The 22,302-nt window shown below is 38.6% G+C and overlaps 1 protein-coding gene across 1 annotated transcript in view; it reads right to left on the bottom strand.

Annotated features, from left to right (window-relative positions):
• Positions 1–22,302, bottom strand: part of LOC127445073 (sorbin and SH3 domain-containing protein 2-like) — a 111,862-nt gene that overhangs the window by 68,435 nt on the left and 21,125 nt on the right. The window contains exon 2 of the mRNA XM_051704830.1: positions 1,457–1,512. Coding sequence (XP_051560790.1) covers positions 1,457–1,466 — 10 coding nt within the window. The 5' untranslated portion in view covers positions 1,467–1,512. The remainder of the gene's footprint in view (positions 1–1,456; positions 1,513–22,302) is intronic.

Below are 22,302 nucleotides of genomic sequence, written 5' to 3'. Positions count from 1 at the left end.
GAAGAATATCTCAGCTCTGTAGGTCCATACATTGCAAGTGAATGGTAACCAGAACTTTGAAACTCCAAAAAGCATATAAAGGCAGCATAAAAGTAAACTATACAGCTCCAGTGGTTAAATCCATGTCTTCAGAAGCAATATGATAGTGTGGGCTTTTTTACTATAAATCTCATTTTTACTATAAATCTCCACCTTTGACCAGCCCGACCAGTAGATGGTGATATGCACCAAGAATGGAAGCTGCCAAAAAACATAAGAAGAATGTGGAAGTAAAAGTTAAAGTATATATAGTAAATATTGATCTGTTTCTCACTCAAACCTATTATATAGCTTCTGAAGACATGGATATAACCACTAGAGTCATATGGATTGCTTTTATGCTGCCTTTATGTGCTTTTAGGAGCTTCAAAGTTCTGGCCACAATTCACTTGCATTGTATGGACCGACCGAACTGAAATATTCTTCAAATATTCAAAAATCTTTGTTTGTGTTCTGCAGAACAAAGAAAGTCATATACATCTGGGATGGCATGATGATGGTGGTAAATGATGATGGTAAATGATGAGAGAATGTTCATTTTTGGGTGAGCTATCCCTTTTAAAATGTACCAATGCAAAACCCTGTGCTAATCTGTTAAAAAGAGTAATGAGTGCTACATAGTTTTGCTATCTGAGTTAAAATATTATTTACATAGTTCAGATGTGAATGAAAGAAGAGGCAAAGGATGAAACACTGTACAGTAATATTACACTGAGAACAGGTCAGACTATGGATACAGTATGTGAAAGAGTGATTTCGGGTTATATTAAGAATTTAGAAAGGTTTGAAAACAGTCATTATTTTTCCAATTTCATTTGGTGCAGCTAATGATGCAGTGACACACTGCTGCTTTAATTAGATTAACGTTACAATTAGGGCTGCGTAATTAATCGCAATTCACAATAAAACAATAGCAATATGAGCATGTGTCATTTTTACACCATAGCAAACTGCAATTTTATTATAATTATTTATTGTTTTTACTCAGAATTCTGTTATGTTTAATTTGCTGTTTTGATTGGTGTACATCTTGCACATTGCAAGATCTCGTCAATGTGCAAGATGCTCCAGCGAGAAAAAAAGCTACCAGTGAGAGAACAGAAATCAGGAAGGTGAATAAACAATAAAGAAAAGCAAACAGGCATAAATAAATAACTGACGCTATCATCTATCACTTATGCAAAGACAATCGTGTTTTTGAAAACTGAAATTTTTGAAGGTAAAATGTACAGTACGAATTACTGTAGGAAAAACATTTGCCAAAATTGCAATTAGAATCTCAATCATATTATCTATCAAAAATCGCAATGTGATTTTTAAAAAAAACATTTTTTTCGATATTGTACAGCCTTAATTACAATGATATATAAAATATACAAATGTATACTTTGGTCTTGTTGTAAAATAACTGACATACCGGTGTTCATGATGAAGATCTCCACCGAACTGTATTCTGAAGAAGGATACTTTCACCTGTAACACACATCAACTTGTAATTAATAATTCCAAAATCAATTCATTTTAACTTCATTATCAAACTTTAAAAGTAACCAGACGAGTTACAGTCAGGAACACAAATCACATGAATGAATATATATTTAGTGTGAATATATTCTGTTTTAACATTACTGATGTGTATCAAATGGAGACTGGGGTCTTAATATGGATCCATGATGAGTAATGGCTAGAAACTGAGGCATCAGTGTCTGTCTGTCTGTCTGTCTGTCTGTGTGTGTGTGTGTGTGTGAGAGAGAGAGAGAGAGAGAGAGAGAGAGAGAGAGAGAGATCTGAGTGTTCGACTTGACACCAGACAGTCTCTCGTCAGGAATACACTCTGTGTGCCTGATATGTGTTCATTTTACAGAGCACTACACATATTCATATCTCACACATATTTCACTCTCTCACATCACTATCTGTTTTTGCAAACATGAAGCATAAGATATGGAATGAGTGTGGTGGGATCTAATCATAGCATCTGTATCTGTCTAAAGCTGAGTAATGTAGCCACATAAACATGTTTGCATGATAACAGCCAGCATTAAAGGAATATTCCAGGTTCAACACAAGTTTAGCTCAATCGACAGTATTTGTGGCATAATGTTGATTACCACAAAAATTACAGTAAGGCACTTACAATGGAAGTGAATGGGAGACAATTTTTGGAGGGTTTAAAGCCAGAAATGTAAAGCTTAAAATTTTATACAAGCACTAACATTAATTCATCTGTTTAAAAAAAAAAAAAAAAACATATTTGAGCTGTGAAGTTTTTAAATTGTCATTTTACAGTCATTTTAGGGGTTTAGGGTTTGTTGACATCGTCATGGCAACAAAGTTGAAAAATTGGCTATAACTTTATACAGAAAAGGCTATACTTTTTTCTCTCCCCTTTTCTCCCCAATTTGGAATGCCCAATTCCCAATGCGCTCTAAGTCCTCGTGGTGGCGTAGTGACTCGCCTCAATCCGGGTGGCGGAGGACGAATCTCAGTTGCCTCCGCATCTGAGACCGTCAGTCCACGCATCTTATCATGTGTCTTGTTGAGCGCGTTACCGCATAGACATAACGCATGTGGAGGCTTCACGCTATTCTCCGCGGCATCCAGGCACAACTCATCATGCGCCCCACCGAGAACCACATTTTAGTGACCACGATGAGGTTACCCCACGTGACTTTAACCTCCCTTAGCAACCGGGCCAATTTGGTTGCTTAGGAGACCTGGCTGGATTCACGAAAAGGCTATACTTTTGAAACAGTGAGTATTTTACCATTCAAATATTGTCCCCATTCACTTCCATCACTGTAACCTAGATTTTTTTAAATAAAAGGAGGGACAAGTCAAAATAATTTTTTGTAGTAATCAATACGCCACAAATGCTGTTGATTGAGCTTAACTTGTGTTGATCCAGGAATATTCCATTAAACAATGTAGAATATTGTTATGTTATGTCATTCTACTTTAGATCAGTAACAGCTGAGAATCCCCAAACATACTCCTCACAACAATTATAACTTCTCTCATATTCCGTGAGGTTAGCAGAAAGCAAACATAATGGATTAGAGAAAGATACTCTTAAGGACATAAAAATAAGATGCAGTTGTTGAATGCCCCTCTGCAACTGATAGATTTACAGCCTGCCAAGAGAGGCATGTTACGCTCAGAGGGTGAAAACACTGTTAACACTATTTGTCTCAGTATAGCTGAAGCCATTGCACCACTGTCGTCTTAATGTGACTTAGAATTTCAAAGTAAAATCAAGAAACTGACTAATTGGCCATATTAACTGGAAATTACTTTGCAATGTACAGTATAGGCCTTTTGGATGTAGCTAACTAGATTAGTGATAAGCAGATCTGAATATTGCTACTTCCTATATTGATGATGTATCAAAAGGATCAATCCTCATATAAAAATCTTAATCCTAAGTATTTTTTAATATTAATAATTTTATTATTTGTTTACAGGTAGTATGACAATTCATAAGTTTTGAAGTGTTTAAAGTTGTTATGATTAATCATGATTAATTTTTGTCATTAATAAATAAAAATGATAATGAAAATGGAAATGCAGTTTAGGTCTATTTGATGTTATAATGGGTTTTTAATATTCAGTGGCTATAATGACCCATTTAATCCCCAGAAATCAGACACCCCATGGGATAAAATGCCTGGTCTTGGATTGCCTCAAAGTATGCCTCATTGCATTTATTTACTGTCTTTGTTCTTTGAAATTGTCCTATATACTTTGAAACAATTTCAGAGAAGAAAAAGGACATCCTGGAATTATATTTCTACACTGAAAAATGTTCAGTAGAGTAGGCTTATGTGTAAAGCAGCTGATGACGTGAAAGTTCTTAAGGTCTTTATCTTCCCCCATTTTCCCCTACTTGTTGGGCTCCAAAATTAAGACACTAACAGCAATAATATTAGTCTGTATGTATCTTTAAAAAGATAAAGTCTCTGGGTCACCAATCCTATCACTAATCCTATCAAGTCCCCATCCCATTTTTGTTTGTTTGTTTGTTTGTTTGTTTCATGTTGACTTTAACAATTCCCATAATTTATCACCAGCCCAATCAACAATCTCTTTAAAACACATTATTAGGCTTTTCACACTACGCTGGGTTAACGTCTTTTTTTAACCCAGGGTCAAGGCTACGCGTAACAAGTCACTGGACTGGAGGAAGCGGAACTTGGCGTATTCTTTTCTCATTTACAATAAACAACATGGCTTTTTAGCACACACACTTAAACGCGCACACACACACACACACACACACACACACACACACACACACACACACACACACACACACACACTCAGGCATTTGAAGCGTAGCTCTCTCTCTCTCCTCCGGCAGTCTGGACACCCTTTTTATCCCCCTCCAGCTCTCACTGAAATGCAGAACAGCTGTGTTCTCCTTCTCCCGGCCTCTCTCTCTACAGACGTCACTCCGCCACTGCCACTGCCACTGCCACATCACCACACTACATTTCATTCTTTAAAGGGGGTCAGTACTGCTGCTTACCCTGGGTTATGAAGCCCAAATTGTGGTGCTAAAGGTAGGCTATAGTATAAATTACTATCTGAGGGAAAGGTATGAACAGTGTGAAACATGTAACAAGATAACCCTAGATTACATTAACCCTGGGTTAAAAATGGCTCTGAATTAACAATTTAAAGTGTACAAAAAATCCATACGGCTTTTCAATTTGTGCTTAACTGCAGTTACATGCAAAGAAACACATGCATCTACTGACAAAACCTGTAGGTCTACTAAGCTGATGAAAAACATTAACTTTTTCACAAATATCTAGCTGGTCAAACAATAGAGAATTACAATATTCAAGGGGAAGTGTACAGCCGTCTCAGCTAGTCCATTACACAACGGAAATGCCAGCTTAATTGCCTGTAAACACAAGCTGCAGACGGCATTGAATGTTTGTCACACTCAAGTGCACCCAGAGGGATTTGCACTTATATTGTGAGAAACTAAACTAGAGCTCAAAACTGCAGCAGTGGATGTCAACAAAACAGCTTAGCTGGAACGGAAGGAGAGAAATCTGCCATCCTGTACAGTATATCTTGTAAATCTGATGAGCAGATTTAAAAAAAAAGAAGCACTATACTGTGTATCTCAATGGAAGCCAAATAACGTGTTTCAATAGGTTTTTTTTCCCAACATGAAGATGTTTGGTTAAAATATACATGCATGCATAAGGGAATATGTGCATTTTAGATGTTGTGACAAGTCACCATTTTATCAAAACCACAGGCCTGCTGAAATATAAGTCATCAATGGTTTTAATCTTATAATATGTTAATTTACTTTGCATGTGTTCGCTCCTTTGCAGGGCCCTCCCAGACACATCGGAGCACTAGGCGGCTGCCTGTTTTGCCTGTAGGACAGGCCGGCCCTGGACCTAATGCACTCAGTTCCAGTCTCTTAAGCTCTCCCTTCAACACACACTCAGACTTTGCATGCATATCACTTTTGTGGACACTGTCTTTGAAATGTCGGCACCATAGATCACCATGCAATGAGGCATATGGGATAGATTTCCAATGACATCATAACAGCTGCACGCATACATAGGCATGTGATATACAATATGTTTGTATTAAGTCCAATTCTGATGTGTTAATTAGATAAACAAAGATGTCAAGACCTCTTGTACGATCACATTAAGGAATAACACTCCCGAATGTGTTTAACTGCTTGTGTGTTTGTGTCTCTCAGGGGATCATTCTCATTTAGTGAAGGAGTGAAGTAGGAAGACCAGGGAGGTTCAGGGGTGTAGAGGAATATGAGAAGAGGGAGGAAAAATCTTGAAAATCCATCATAAAATTCTTGCATGCCTCTCAAATAGAGTCCATGCTCATGAATCAAGTGTGTCTGCATGAAACTGAACTGACAGCTGATTCAGTGCAGTTCAGACAACCATGAGACCATCAATATGTACCACATGACAGAAAATATTTCATTTGAAAGCACTGCAGATTTATTTGCTATTTATACATTTACAGGCATCCATCAATCTCTCCTTTAAGCCTTAAAAACCGTGCATTTCAAATGATTCAAAAGTATTTAAGAGTATTAGGCAGCCTTTGTAAGTATTTAGAAGCACCTATTAAAGCTAGACTTCACCACTCATGTATTTGTGGCTTGCCCTGCAGAAAAACATGACCTCTTATTACATTTCATTGCTAATAAATATGTTCAATTCACAACTCAAAGTTATGCTCCCCAAATACCTTTGTGATCTCATTAGTATCTGTAGGTATTTTTGAATAAAGTGTACGCATACATTTTTGTATGTTTGCATAGACATTTGGACAGCTTCTAAAACGTAAACCCTTATACTGTACGTATACGTAAATGTTACGTTGCTTCTTACACGTATCACAGCAGTTCAGAGGTGAAATGTCCAACGTGTGGCAATAAAAGCAAGTTAAATAAAAGTTTCTACCAAACAGATGATTTTTATTAGGTTAATGTTCTATTGAGTTTTAAAACACTAAAATTGACATCCCTACCCTAATCCTTAAACCTAAACCAAACCGATAGTATCATAAAAAAAACGCAATTGCTGAGGCAACCCCGTCGACACTTTTGACTTGTGTGTTGTATCTTCAGGACATACCACAATCTTTTGCACTGCAAATGCAAAGTTTTATTTGATTATTAGATGCTCAGTCAGTTTTATTGTACTACACCGTGATTTCATCATGTTCGGACAAGCTTATAAATGTAGTTGGTTATGTAATGCAAACATTACAATGTATTGACTTACAAGTCATGCATTATCGTACACGTGTTTTGATGTCATAAGATAGCATTGTGTGAGGAAAAGAACGTAAAGTAATTGTTTACGATAATCTGCCGTTTTACATGTGATTCATGTTTTTATGGTTTTAGAACATGTGGTTTTAGCCCCTTGAGCTTATTTCGCAATGAACTGCTGTAATAAGTACAACGGAAATGTAGGTATAGTAACATGTTCTTATGAGACCAGGTTAGTCTTTCTAATTCCACTGTTTTTCTAAAGACTGGCTGGAACCTGGAACCTGGAACCTTTGCAACAATCCCATTGCCGGAAATTTAGTTGGAGAAAGACACTTTTAATGGAAAATGTATGCATTAAATGTGCATTATGTATTAGGTTTACTGTAAATGAAATGCAAAAGGGACTCTACAAAAAGAAAAAAATCCTTAATATGTGTTCTATAGAACTACACTTTGCATACAATAATGTGATCTCATTGATCATGTACACTAAAAACATTCAAATGAGGCAGCCTACACAAAATGTCTGGCTGTAGTTCTTAAAACAAACAGGATTATAATGTATTTAGGCAAACATGGCTTGTATTGATGGCATTTTCCTATGGGAGGTTATAAACGTCTCTTTATAGGCTGTGACACTTCATCGTCTTTAAAGTATTTGACAAAGCTGGTGGCAAAAAGCATGTCCGTTTAATAAGGTCATTTTTTAGTATGCCATATAACAGCGGTTAAGTTAACTGTAAAACAGTCATAGACTACGAATCAGCTGTGTGTATGTATGAGTGTGTGTGTGTGTGCGTGTGTCTTGTAGGCATAAATAAAATTGCTCTGAAAAGGCCACCATTGACCGCCAGCAAGCTACACATAAAGAATTTGATTTGGAATATTTTAAAACCACCATGACAGATTTAAAGGCAGAGAGAATTTAAGTCAGCTAAATAAATCTAGTCTACATTACTTGATGATAGATCTACAGAACAGGGGAGAGCAATATCAAGCTTGTGCTGGAACAACAAAATGAATGTTGATGTTTAGTCTGATTTTCAATTAATGAGTCTTTAGGGAGTCTTAAAATGGTATTTAAAACTAGTGGGATAGAGAGGAGGAATCTATGAGGTTGTTTTGCTGTTGTGTATATGTGTGTGTGTGTGTGTGTGTTTGTGTCATTAGAGAAAAGTGAGGTCTGTGTGGGTTGTGTCGGTTTATACTAAAGTTCTCATTAGCGTTTTATTGGAATTCAATTGTGCAAGTGTGGGAGCGTGTGTGTGTGTGTGTGTGTGTGTGTGAGAGAGAGAGAGAGAAAGAGAGAGAGAGAGAGAGAGAGAGAGAGAGAGAGTCTAACACTCTGTTCCGAAACCTTGTGAGCTGTCACAGAAGGCAGCAGTTTAACTCCCGAAAGGCTGTTCCATAAGGCAAGCAGCACAATTATAACAATTAATAATTAAAATATAAATTAATAATAATAATAATCAATTTTTTTCAAAGAGTTCAATACAAGTTAAGCTGAATCGACAGCATGTGTGGCATAATGTTGATTACCACACATAAATTTGTTTTTTACTCATACCTCCTTTTCTTATAAAAAACAAAAAAACAACTGAATATACAAATCAAAATACTGTAGGTTACAGAATAAAATAGGTTAAAGCCAAAATAGGTTTGAGCATATACTGTGTCCACATAGCAGAAAAAGCCTTGCAGTTCTATTTCAAAATAGTGTGCAATGAAAAAGAAAAAGAAAAAGAGAAAGCTAAAGAAGCTATTGTTCTAAGTTAATGCTTATTGATCTAACTGTGCATTTACGGACTGTACACTGTGCTGCACTTACTGACTGCACTGCATCATTTTATTCTGGTTTTTCTTTTAATGAATTTTAAATTTTTACATTTATTTTATTACTTTTTATTCTTTTTTTTTTTTTTTTTTTGTTCTTAATTGGTTTTAAAATGTATTTATTTTTTATATATCTTGTATTTTCTTTATAATTTTTATGTATAGCACTTTGAATTGCCATTGAAAGGTGCTATATAAATAAACTTGCCTTGCCTTACAGTGAGACACTTTCAGTGGAAGTGGATGGCGGCAATTTTCCAAGGGTTTAAAGGCAGAATGCTTGTAATTTTTAAAAGCACTTAAATTATTTTGTTAAAACTTGTGTATTATTTGAGCTGTAAATTCGTTTTTATTGTCATTTTAGGGTTTTAGGGTTTACAGCGCTATGTTGTCACGGCAACAAAGTTGTAAAATTGGATATAACTTTTTACAGACAACGTTAGCAAGCTATTTTATCACACTTAAATCTTGTTAACGTGCATATTGTTTTATGTCTTGTACTTTTGAAACAGTGAGTATTTTAAAGTTTACAGTTTGGCCCCATTCACTTCCATTGTAAGTGCCTCACTGTAACATAGATTTTTGCTTTATTTAAAGAAAAGGAAGGGCAAGTCAAAAGTTTTAATTTTTTTATTTTTTGGTAATCAGAATTATGCCACAAATGCTGTGAATTGAGCATAACTTGTATTGAACCCTGAACATTCCATAATTATGCTGTATTACTGATTAATTCCTGGAAATTATTGATAAAAATAGTTCACATTTATTTTAAAACAGTCTATGTTACCCCCAAACTTGTGTGTGCTGTATACATTTATGCTCATTGCAGTATTGCTATTTGCTAAGAAACATGCTATGCTAACATCAAACTCTACTGAAATCAATCGTGAGTTGAGTATTAGGTGCATTTCACATGATTGCTATTATATACAGTGCTGTGGAAAAGTATTTTCTCCATCCTGATTTCTTCTGTTTTTGTGTATACTGTATCACGTACTAAATTGTTTAAAAAAGTTTTTAAATGATAATCTTATTTATTGAAGCAAAAAAGTTATCCAATACCAACTGGGCCTGTGTGAAAAAGTATTTGCCCTTAGTTACTAAATCCCCAAATCTATGAATCTGCATTCATAATGGGGTTCAGCTGGACAAAACACACCCAGGCCTGATTACTGCTAGCCCAGTTCAATCAAATCAACACCTAAATAGAACTTTTTCAGCAGCATGAAGTTGGCTAAAAGGTCTCACCCAGTAGCACTCTATGCCAAGGATGAAAGAAATTCCAGAAATTATGAGGAAAGAGGTGATTGAAATACATCAGTCTGGGAAGGGTTACAAAGCTATTTCAAAGGCTCTGGGACTCCAAAGAACCACAGTGAGAGCCATTATCTCCAAATGGAGAAAACTTGGCACAGTAGTGAACCATCCCAGAAGTGGCCAACCTTCCAAAATTCCTCCAAGAGCACAGCAACAACTCATCCAGGCCAAGAACAACATCAAAGGAACTGCAGGCCTCTCTCGCATCAATAAAGGTCACTGTTTATGACTCCTCTATCAGAAAGACACTGGCCAAAAACTGGTTGGTTCTGCAATAGCACACCGAAAACCGGACTTTAAATACCTCAATGCCGACCCGCTGTTTACAAACACGACAGCGGAGCCCTTTGTCTGGGCAGCTCGGCCGCGGAAACGCAGCCGGAAAAGGGGAAGGAGAGCCAGTGTTCTCGACAGACAAAGATGTCGCACAAATCGACCCCCGCTACCCAGCATTGTACTGGCAAATGTTCAGTCTCTGGACAACAATCTCTGCGAGCTGAGAGCGTGGATCTGTTTCCAATGAGAGATGAGGGACTGCTGCATTGTCTGCCTTACAGAAACTTGGATGTCTGCGGAGATTCCAGACTCAGCCATAGAACCCGTGTGGTTCTCCGTGCACCGAGCGGACAGAGTGAAAGTCCTCTCAGGTAAAAGCAGAGGTGGTGGTGTATGTTTTATGATCAACAAATCCTGGTGTGATCAGAGGAACGTACATTTTATCAAGTCTTTGTGCTCTCCTGATCTGGAATTTATCATGCTTCTGTGTCGACCATTCTGGCTACCGAGGGAATTCACAGCGGTCATTATCACAGCTGTGTACATCCCCCACAAGCCAACACAGACTGTGCACTCAAGGAACTGTATGGGAGTATAAGCAAGCAGGAAACCGCACACCCTGAGGTCGCATTCATTGTGACTGGGGACTTTAACAAAGCCAACCTCAAGTCAATAGCCGGGATTTGGACCATTGCTACTCTCCCTTCCGGGATGGCTACAAATCCCTCCGCCGCCCATCATTTGGCAAATCGGACCACTCTTCTGTTCTGCTTCTGCCCGCTTACAGGCAGGAACTGAAACAGGAAGCATCCGCCCTCAGAACGATCCAGTGCTGGTCGGACCAATCAGAATCTACACTACAAGACTGTTTTGATCACGTGGACTGGGAGATGTTCCAGTCCGCCTCTAATGACGACATCGAGGTCTACGCTGATACCGTAACTTTTTTCATCAGGAAGTGCATAGATGACATAGTGCCAACCAAAACGATACGGATCTACCCTAACAAGAAACCATGGATTAATAACGATGTTCGTGCAGCACTTAATGTGCGGACCTCCACTTTTAATTCCGGGAATATGAAGGAGCATAAACAAGCCAGTTATGCCCTCCGCAAAACTATCAGAGCAGCTAAACGCCAGTACAGGGACAAGATTGAAGGATAGTTCAACACCACCGACTCTAGAAGCATGTGGCAGGGAATTAATATCATCACGGACTTCAAAGAACTCCGCCTTGAAAACCGCTGCCTCTCTCCCGGATGAGCTAAATACTTTTTATGCTCGTTTTGAGGGAAATAACACCGCCCTCGCGGAGAGAGCTCTCGTAGCCGAAGCTGCAGAGGTTAGTTCACTCTCCGTCTCTGTAGCGGATGTAACCTGATCCTTCCGACGAGTGAATATCTGTAAAGCCGCGGGTCCAGACGACATTCCGGGATGCGTCATCAGAGTGTGCGTGAACCAGCTGGCTGGTGTTTTTACTGACATTTCCAACCTTTCCCTATCCTTGTCTGTGGTCCCCACATGCTTTAAAATGTCCACCATTGTGCCTATACCAAAGCAATCCAAAATCACTTGCTTAAATGACTGGCGTCCTGTTGCTCTGACCCCCATCATCAGCAAATGCTTTGAAAGACTAATCAGAGATTACATCTGCTCTGTGCTGCCTACCACACTGGACTCACTGCAGTTTGCATACCGCAACAACCGCTCTACTGATGAACCGCGCCATTGCGCTTACACTACACACTCCTCTCTCCCACCTGGAAAAAAGGAACACATATGTGAGAATGCTGTTTGTAGACTACAGCTCAGCATTCAACACCATAGTGCCCTCCAAGCTTGATGAGAAACTCCGGGCTCTGGGCTTAAACAGCTCGCTGTGCAGCTGGATCCTGGACTTCCTGTCAAGCAGACACCAGGTGGTTAGAATGGGCAGCAACATCTCCTCATCACTGACCCTCAACACTGGAGACCCGGAGGGCTGTGTTCTCAGCCCACTCCTGTATTCCCTGTACACACATGACTGTGTGGCAACACATAGCTCCAATGCCATCATTAAGTTTGCTGATAATATGACAGTGGTAAATCTGATCACTGACAATGATGAAGCAGCCTACAGAGAGGAGGTGCACACTCTGACATGCTGGTGTCAGGAGCACAACCTCTCCCTCAACATCAGTAAGACCAAGGAGCTTGTGGTGGACTTCAGGAGAAAAGACAGAGAACACAGCCCCATCACCATCAATGGAGCACCAGTGGAGAGAGTCAGCAGCTTCAAGTTCCTCGGTGTCCACTTCACTAAGGAACTCACATGGTCCGTCCACACTGAGGCCATTGTGAAGAAGGCTCACCAGCGCCTATTCTTCCTGAGACGGCTGAGGAAGTTTGGAATGAACCACCACATCCTCACACTGTTCTACACCAGCACTGTAGAGAGCATCCTGACTGGCTGCATCACCGCCTGGTATGGCAACAGCACCACCCTCAACCGCAAAGCCCTGCAAAGACACATAGACACATCATCGGAGGTGAGCTTCCCTCCCTCCAGGACATCTATACCAGGTGGTGTTTGAATAAAGCTCGGAGGCTCCAGCCACCCGAGCATGGGCTGCTCTCACTGCTACCATCAGGCAGGCGGTATCGCAGCATCAGGACCCGCACCAGCCAAATTCATGACAGCTTCTTCCCCCAAGCAATCAGACTTTTGAACTCTTGATCGATCACGATACAAATATCAGCACTGCACTTTATTAGCCTCAGACTGGACTAACATTTTATACTTCTCTTAATAACACACTGGCAACTGACTATCAACCAACAGCTGAATGTCAACACAACACTTCATATTTATTTCCACTGATTGCACTGATTCTTATTTTTTGTATACTGTATATTGTATATTATTAGGTGTATATTGTTTTGGGTAACAGTTGTGTGAACTGTGTTATGTGTAAATCAGATGTTTATTGTAATTGCCATACTGCTATGTTGCTTGGAACTGCACCCAAGACTTTCACCCACTGTTGCACTTGCGTATATGGTTGAGTGACAATAAAGCGATTTGATTTGATTGATTTGACAAAAAGAAAATCATACCTACGGTCAGGCATGGTGGTAGTAGTGTGATGGCGTGGAGCTGCTTTGCTGCTTCAGAACCAGGGCGACTTGCAATAATTAAAGGAAACATGAATTCTGATCTCTACCAGAAAATCCTAAAGGAGAACATCCGGTCATCAGTCCATGAGTTGAAGCTCAAGCGCAACTAGATTATGTAGCAAGACAATGATCCAAAGCATAGGAGTAAGTCCACCTCTGAATTGCTCAAAAGAAGCAAAATTACAGTTGGAGTGGCCTAGTCAAATTCCTGACATGAACCCGATTGAGATGCTAAGGCAGGACCTCAAACGGGCAGTTCATGCTCGAAAACCCTAAAATGTGGCTGAACTAAAGCAGTTCTACAAAGAAGAGTGGGACAAAGTTATACCAAAGCGTTTTCTTTCTTTTTTTATTTATTTAAAGTTTGACAAGGCAGGATATTGCAGCACAAAAAAGAGAACAGAAACAGTTACTTTTCCTTTTAGCAGCACAACCTGAAATGCGTCAAACATAACACATAATCAAGCATCATAACTAGGCCATTCATAAAACATTTTAAATGCACATAAAATAAAAGGCCAATTAACTTTTCTATTGGCAAACACAACCTAAAATGCATTAAAACATCTCGCAGTCGAGTCATCAAGTACCATATATATGTCACTTATAAAACAGTTTTAGAGCACGAGAAATAAAAGTAAGTTCATGTCTTTTTGTTTTACTCCAGGGCACAACATATTCCCTATGTCGACAAAGTGAATAATTGGATGTAGGGGCCATAGGCAGGAAACTATTCAATGGCGATGAACTGTCCTTGAGTATGTTAGTGAGGTTATGTATGGTGGCCTCATCACGCCTCTCACTCAATGATGGGAGAGAAGTCGGGATACCTATTATTCGACAACAGCGTTTTTTAACCCTCTCTAACTCATCAGAGAGACCTTTAGGCATACTCAAGAACTGGCCGTATAAAAGTCAAATATATTTGCATTAAAACATTGCGTGGGAGACCCGCTCTCTTTGCAACACTAAGATAGTAGATCCTTGGACGTGACTTCGCAATCATATACTTGATGTGGGCGTCCCATGACAGATCAGATGAAATTTGAACTCCAAGCAATTTAAACGTGGAGACTCTAACTGATTACATGACCAGAAATTACAGGAGGAGGAGGAGAGGGGATGCTGTCATCTCTCCTGGCACTAATTACCATATCCACTGTCTTAGCTCCATTCATTGCCAGTGAAAATTCCTGTCCCCAATCTGCCACTAAATCCAAGGCCTTCTGTGTTAGTTCAGGTAGGGATCCCATTAGAAGCTCAGTGATTGTTAGATCATCAGCATATTTCAAAGGGATTACAGAGGGAGGCAGACATGAATCCAAGCTGTTTATACAGATGACAAAAAGCAGAGGGGATAAAAGTTCCCCTGGGGAACACCAGCTGGAATTGGATAGGAGTTAGACACACAGGGATCCCACTTTACACTTTGCTCTCTATTGCTTAGATAACTCCTTATGATGAGCCAAAGGGGGCGTCTGACATGCATGTCGGCCAGAGCATGAAGCAGTTGACAGTGCTAAATTGTGTCAAAGGCTTGAGTAAAATCGACAAAAACAGCATGAATGTCCATTTTGGAGTTGCTATTAAGTGCTTCATGCCAGTATTGTAGAATCTGAATCAGAACAGTGACAGTTGATCTGTTCGCCATAAAGCCATGTTGTGATGGTGCAATCTTTGTAACTGTATCCTCCAGAATGGCATCTCTTGAGGATTCCTTCATACACTTTCCCAAAACAGCTGATTAATGAGATCTGGCGGTAATCTGCTGGAAAACTGGGCTTTGCTTTTTTAGAAAAAGCTTTAACCATAGCCTCCTTCCATTGTTTTGGGAAAATGTTACGGTGAATGCATGTGTTAAAGATATCACATAACACAGGTGCCAGTTCTTTGTAAAAGGTCTTTAAGGTCCAAGGGGGAATGCAGTCAGGACCTGCAGCCTTCGCTGCATTCATTTTGCTGAGTCTAGCCTTAACTTGCCCAATACTCAGGGGAGGTATTCTACCATTTGACAGCTTATGTATAACATCTTCCTCAGAGGGAGAAGTATGGATCACTTGATCCCACACAGAAGCAAAATGTTTAGCCAAGGTGTCACATTCTTGTTGCAAAATGTTATAATCCTGAGACACCACATCTCTCCTATCGCCTTCCATCCCCATTAGTGCCTCCACAGATTTAAACCACTGTTTTGGCTTAGTGCAGTGAAGTCCTTCTACCTCGTTCTTGTAGTATTGTTTCTTTGCATTCTTAATTTTTTTGGCAATCATTAATTTTAGATTCCTATAACAGGTTTTATTGCCAGAGCAAAATGCATACTGTCTCTCTTTTATCAGATATTTAATCTGTACGGTCATCCAAGGTTTGTCATTATTAATAATATAAACTTTCTTTAAAGGAACAGTTTTGTCCAGGATAGACCTGACAGTGGAAGTAAAGGCACTAACCTTAGCCTCAGGATCGGTAACCTCATGAATGTGTGAAAAATTAGTCATATTCATGATAAGGCCCAATTGCCTATTTGCCTCGGGGGTTTGTTTTCTGCAGAAGATGTGCTGAATGGGCTTGGAAGGCAATTTATCAGCTTTCAACATGATAGTCTGATGGTCAGAGGAACCAACAGGGGGCAAATGCTCAGGAGACTCATACATGGAAGAAATTTTGGTAAAAATTGTATCAAGTTGACTAGTCTTTCTTGTTGCTCCAGACACTACTTGCTTCAGTCCATGTCTGGTACAGATGGTTTCTGACTTATACCTATTTGTGTCTCCAAGTATGACAATTGCAGCTTGTTGATAGTTGCATTCAATATTGCCAAGGTAAAGATCCAAATATTGAGTAATTTGCATATCAGGTTGGGCCGATGCTGAAGAACGTGAAGGAATGTACAGCACAGCAGCAATAATACAACTTAACCCTCGAGGAAGACGATTTGGCTGCAACCAGACCCACAAAGCTTCATGTTCATCTTCTTCTAAGATGACCCATTCACTTGCATTGTGAGCACCTACAGAGCTGAAATATTCTTCTAAATATCTTCTAAATGAGTCAGTCGCTTCTGTGTGATGTTGTTACAGACATACAGTGCAACTCCTCCTACCCAACTGCCCTCGCGGTGCCGCTGATGCAGTGTATATCCAGAGAAATATACAGCTGAATCTGGAATATCAGCATTTAGCAAGGTCTCTGACATGGAGATAACAGCTGAATTGTTGTTAGCTGTTGTTATACTGTGCAGCTCATTGCATTTGTGGTGTAGGGAACGCACATTAGAAAGTAGAAAAACAGGCATAGTTTTAAAAGACTGATCTCCAGTTATCTGAAGCATTTGGTTGCAGTTGTTGCTGCTAAAGTGGCACAACCAGCTATTAAGTTTGAGGGGGCAGTTCGTTTTTCACATGGGTGATATAAGTGTTGGATAACTTTTTTGCTTCAATAAAAAATATATATTTGTGTTTACTCAGGTTGCCTTTGTTTAATATTATATCTTGTTTGAAGATCTAAAACAGTTTAGTATGAAAAATACACAAAAACAGAAGACATCAGGATGGGGCAGATACTTTTCCATAGCACTGTAGTTTTGTATTCCCGACTGAAATTAATGTTATGAATGGTTGTTCAGATGAGTCAGCCTGTCTATCTTGCCCGTGCCTTCAGGCCTGTGCTTCGACCCTCCGTGTGCTTAGAGAGAATCTTGGTACACTTTTTGAAATAAAATAAAATTCCACAATTCACTCAAAGGTTCTGCGGCATCGCCACAGTAGTTTGAAAAGTTATAGTTATGCTCACTGATCTGGCTGCATTAGTTGTGTATTTTTACTTGTTTTAGGTGGGCATACACAAAATCTTAGAAGAATTGGTGGGCATACGATGTATGCTTGCATATACAGTATGCACTAGACTACACTACTGAAATCAGCCACTTATGAGGTCACTTATCAGTCACACCATTTCAGTTAGGATGCTGCCATAGAAGACAGTTGCCTATGTAGGCAGTGAGCAGCAAGGCAGCTCACTAGGTTATGGAACAGAGCCTAAATGTTATGTAGATGCTTTAATGCTCTTGCCTCTTCCATCCCTACCCAAACCACAGAGACTCTCTGCCTCCGTCTGTCAGAGATTCATTAGTGGCTTCAGCCGTGTACCACAAACCACATTCTACTTCCTATTAGTCCAGTGAACTGTCTGGCACAGGACAAAGCATGTAAACTGCATTAATGTTCTGAATTAAAGTATACGGGTCTGAAAAAAGACAGAGAACAGAACGGAAAAGGCCGCTCAGAAATAAGAGCGCTGTGCAAATTCTTGGGGATGTAAGCTAGCATTACTGATAAAATGGCCCTTTCATTCTGTACACATATTTCAGACATGTCCATTCCAGCTGACATCATCACACAGGACAAAATCTCATCAGGTTGCATTCAATCATACAGACATTCCTACAGAAATCAGGGTCTGGCGGAGAGTCCATAGGAATGAAGGATACTATTGTTGTCTAAGTGTTTTGGTATTTTATCACACATCCGTTCTTTTTACCACAAAACATGCTCATTTCCTCTCATCCTGACCATGTGCTGCTTAGGTGATGAATGTGAAAGAACTCATTTAAAACACTTTCGTAAACCCAGACAATTCTGGTTACAATGAAAGCATGCAAATTTAAAATCTGAATTAAATATCGCAATATGTACCGATCAGCAAATTCTGAAATGCTTTCACATCACTGTGATTGACTGCTGTCCAGCATTTTCATATCATATTGTTTTAAAAAAATTGAACACTTTCTAACTTTTGACATCCTAACACTTGCAAGTGGACGTAAGACCCTATTAGCTAATGTACACATTTTACAGAGCAATGATGTAAGCTTACTACCCAAAGGCCCTCTTATCATGCCTGGTGCAGGATTAGGGCAGAGATAACCAAATGGTTGATGGATTGACTAATGAGTGACTCAGAACAATAGAACCACATTAAAGGGTTAGTTCACCCAAAAATGAAAATTCTCTTATCATTTACTCACCCTCATGCCATACCAGATGTGTATGACTTTCTTTATTCTGCTGAACACAGTCGAAGATTTTTAGAAGAATATCTCAGCTCTGTAAGTCCATACAATGTAAGTGAATGGGTGCCAACATTCTGAAACTCCAAAATCCACATAAGGGCAAAATTTAGCTAAATTAGCTGCAAAAATATAGGGCATCTTGTGGAGCACTTGCTTCTGTTTCACACATGACAATTAAAGACTAAGCACAAGCTGGTGTTTGAATAAATTATTTAATAAATGACAATAATGCCAATTGTGCATGTGCACGATTTTATTTTTTACTCTGTGCATGTATATTGTAGGATTTAAATTTATCCAAGTGGCTTGAGTGTTTTGAAATACGTTCACCATAATTCATTCAGATCCATTTAATGATTCAGTGACCATTTCTGGTGATTCCACCTGGTGATGTCTTGTGTGAAATGAGTTAGTCACTGAATCAAGGATCAAAAGAAACTAATTTTAATGGATTAAAATTTGTATCTCTACAGACCTACAAAGAGATTTTAGTAGAGGTTTTATGCATTATAAGAACAAATCAAATCTATAATTTCCCTACAGTTTGTGAGCTGCTGAGCATGACTTTTATCAAAAGACAACAATAAAAGTATTTTATTATTATGAGTTTCAATAACATCCGTATGCTTTCATTTATAAAAAAAAAAAGCATGTCTTTGACTTCAGTAAAATGCATAAGTGTTCTAAGAACACAGCAGATCTATCTTTTTGGAGCTATCTTTTTCCTACAGTTTGTCGCCTGCACACCAATATAGAGATAAAAAACAGGAGCTGATATTAAAAATAGATTTACATATTTAATACAGATCTAGTAATCTGCTTAAATTGGCAAAAAGAACCGATCAAACTATTACCCCACAAACATAATGTAAAAAGCATAACTTAATAAAGACTCATGCACTGATATAAACTCCACTTACAGTGTGTGTTTAAAAGGATTTTCCTTTGTTTGTTTTTTTCTGCAGTACATTTCACGTAATGCTGCCAATCAAGAAGAATATGTCGATAAATAACTCTCATTTGTGTGTTCCTCATCTCTACATTATTAATTTTGGTCAACATCAACACCGATATAAAACATGGATAAATGAGCATTGTTGAAAGCAACTTTGTAGAATTAAAGGAGCTGCGTTGATTACATAATTACGTAAGGGTTTTTTGGCTCATGAAACTCATCTGTGATTGGCTGGATGGTTGATCAATCAGCCCAAAGTAACAAAACTCAAAGAATACTGTATACAAATCCACCATTTGGAATCACCAATTTTAAAGAGTGTGGGGGTCGCCCATGTCCCCCCTCCTATCCAATTCCCCCCTGGCACACCTGGCTTGGGTGTGGGTGCATATTTAAGTGCTTTTTTTTACTATACATTCTTCTCCCTGCTCAGTCAATTTCAATTTTACCTTCACTTTCTCATTCTCAGGAGAATTTTTGACAAAAATTACTTAAATATTGATATGTTTCTCACCCACACTTATCATATTGTGTCTGAACACATGGATTTAACCACTTGAGTCATATGGATTACTTTCATGCTCCCTTTATGTGGATTTTGGAGTTTCAAAATGTTGGCACCCATTCATTTGCATTGTGAGCACCTACAGAGCTGAAATATTCTTCTAAATATCTTAATTTGTGTTTTGCAGAAGAAAGAAAGTCATACACAACTGGGATGGCATGAGGGTGAGTAAATCATGAGAGAATTTTCATTTTTGAGTGAACTATTCCTTTTACTGAGGAACTCTGAAAGTAATAACATTCTGAAATAAAGCAGAGCTCCAACAGTCAAGTTTAATTCAGTTCTGAGCTGCCTCATATTATTTTAACCAATGTGACTGGAACATGATCCAGATTGCTGCTACTAAGACAGACATAGAAAAGCCTATGCCGGTGAAAGCCACAACCACATGCAGGAATAACCCTTTGTAAAGCACAACACAGTCAATTCATGTGTTATCCTCATATTCTCAAGGAATCATGGGAAACCACACATATACACACAAAATAAATCCAATGTCCCATGAATGGCAACTAAACAAAGACAAATAGTCTCACAACTAGACTCAAACATGCCAATGGCACAACAATGTTAAATACATACAGAAAATCATTTGTTAAAGTCTGCAGGATCAACAATTCCCACAAATGTAAGAAATAGTGAAAACACAGCACTTGCTTGATAGGTTGGACTGTATCGATGGTTTTAGAGGGGTTTTGGGAACTTGTCAGATGACCAGGTTGAAAGAGCATGCTGAACAGCAAAATACTAGCTTAGCCAAGCTGGGAGACCAGCTAGGCCAGCACAAACCAGCTAAGGCCAGAAAACCACCTTTGGCTGCAAGGTTTAAGCTGGTCTTTTTAGGCAGGGACAGACACAAACATGACATACATGTACTGTGAACCCAAGCATGCTCAAGATATTTAAATGTAGACAGAAGACCTTTAAAAATAATATGCAACTGTGATAGGGTGACTGTTTTTTGTTTTTTTAAAGGGGAACGGTCACAAGGCTCACAGACTGTCACCACTTAGGAATACGTCCGTGTGTGTGTGTATGCATGCCCCTATTTAAAGCTGTACAAGAAAAGAACAGTAGATAAACTGCTTTAACTATCAGACTCCCCTATCAGTACTCATGGTTTTCACTCTTTGATAAGTTAGGAACTGTGTAAGTGGAAGCTATTCCTGGCAGGTTAATTCTACCTTTCTTTTCACATCAAGTTGATTAGTTATTAGATAGTTCAGTCAAAAGTAAAATTCTGTCTTAATTTACTCATTTAATTCCAAACCTTTATGACTTCCCTTATTCTGTGAATGGTGACTGAAACGTACTACTTATTAACTCCTTTTGTGTTCCATAGAAGAAACAAATGTCATACTGGTTTGGAATGGCATGAAGGTGAGTAAACGATGACATAAATTCAGTTTTGGGTGAACTATCCAAACCCTTTAACATTCCACAACTGACCAAAATCAAACCACCAACATAAATTCAAATTGTACTCAATTTTGAGCATGGAAACTGGATCTTGCCAGATGTCAAACATAAATCTGAACATGGACACAGCAAGTCTCTGAGTCCCTCTTACACCACCAGCCAAACTCAAGAGCCATCCAAATAAGGAAGAATCCGTTTTGTTTTGCTCGGAACAAGCTTCTGAACCAGTGCCAAGATATTTGCTTGGTACATTTTTGTGGGATATTTTTCAAAGCCCCATATCTTCAAAATGTTGTGTCAAGGGTTGCAGAAGGGAGTCTGAGGGGCTCTGAATGGTTAAATACCAAGCTTCTATAGACGGGTCCAAAATGCTCTCTTGGTTTCTCAACTGACCACAGATATTCTGGTTAACTGCAACCAGGCACTTTTGTTTTTCCTGAGCTTTGCCCTTATGATCTCCAAAAAAAAAAAAAAAAAAAAAAAACAAGACCATAAAGGCTAATAAAACAGTGCTGCCCTAAAAGAGTATTTTTAGATGAAGTAAAATCCAAAATGATGATCTAGAGTCTCTGCCGCTGCTGCTCTGTTAAAAAGATACATGAGTAGGAATACAGCAATACGCCATGAGTTATGTATTGTATATTAATTGTACCATGGTTAGGGGATGTTGTTAGACATAAGTTATAAAATCAAATCACAAAGTATATATTTTTTTTCTCATTGAATATGCTGTTTTACTCAGAAATGTGTCAGATTATAAAACTATAATGGGTTGACTTTACATTTTTATACATTTTTATAAAATTTTATAAAATGGCGATGGCGACACCTATTTGATATATATATATATATATATATATATATATATATATATATATTATTATT

Source organism: Myxocyprinus asiaticus, chromosome 8 (genome assembly GCF_019703515.2).
Source record: "Myxocyprinus asiaticus isolate MX2 ecotype Aquarium Trade chromosome 8, UBuf_Myxa_2, whole genome shotgun sequence".
In the NCBI taxonomy this organism is placed as follows: Eukaryota; Metazoa; Chordata; class Actinopteri; order Cypriniformes; family Catostomidae; genus Myxocyprinus; species Myxocyprinus asiaticus.
The sequence above is the reverse complement of the archived record's forward strand: the minus strand, read 5'-3'. Positions and strand labels throughout refer to the sequence as shown.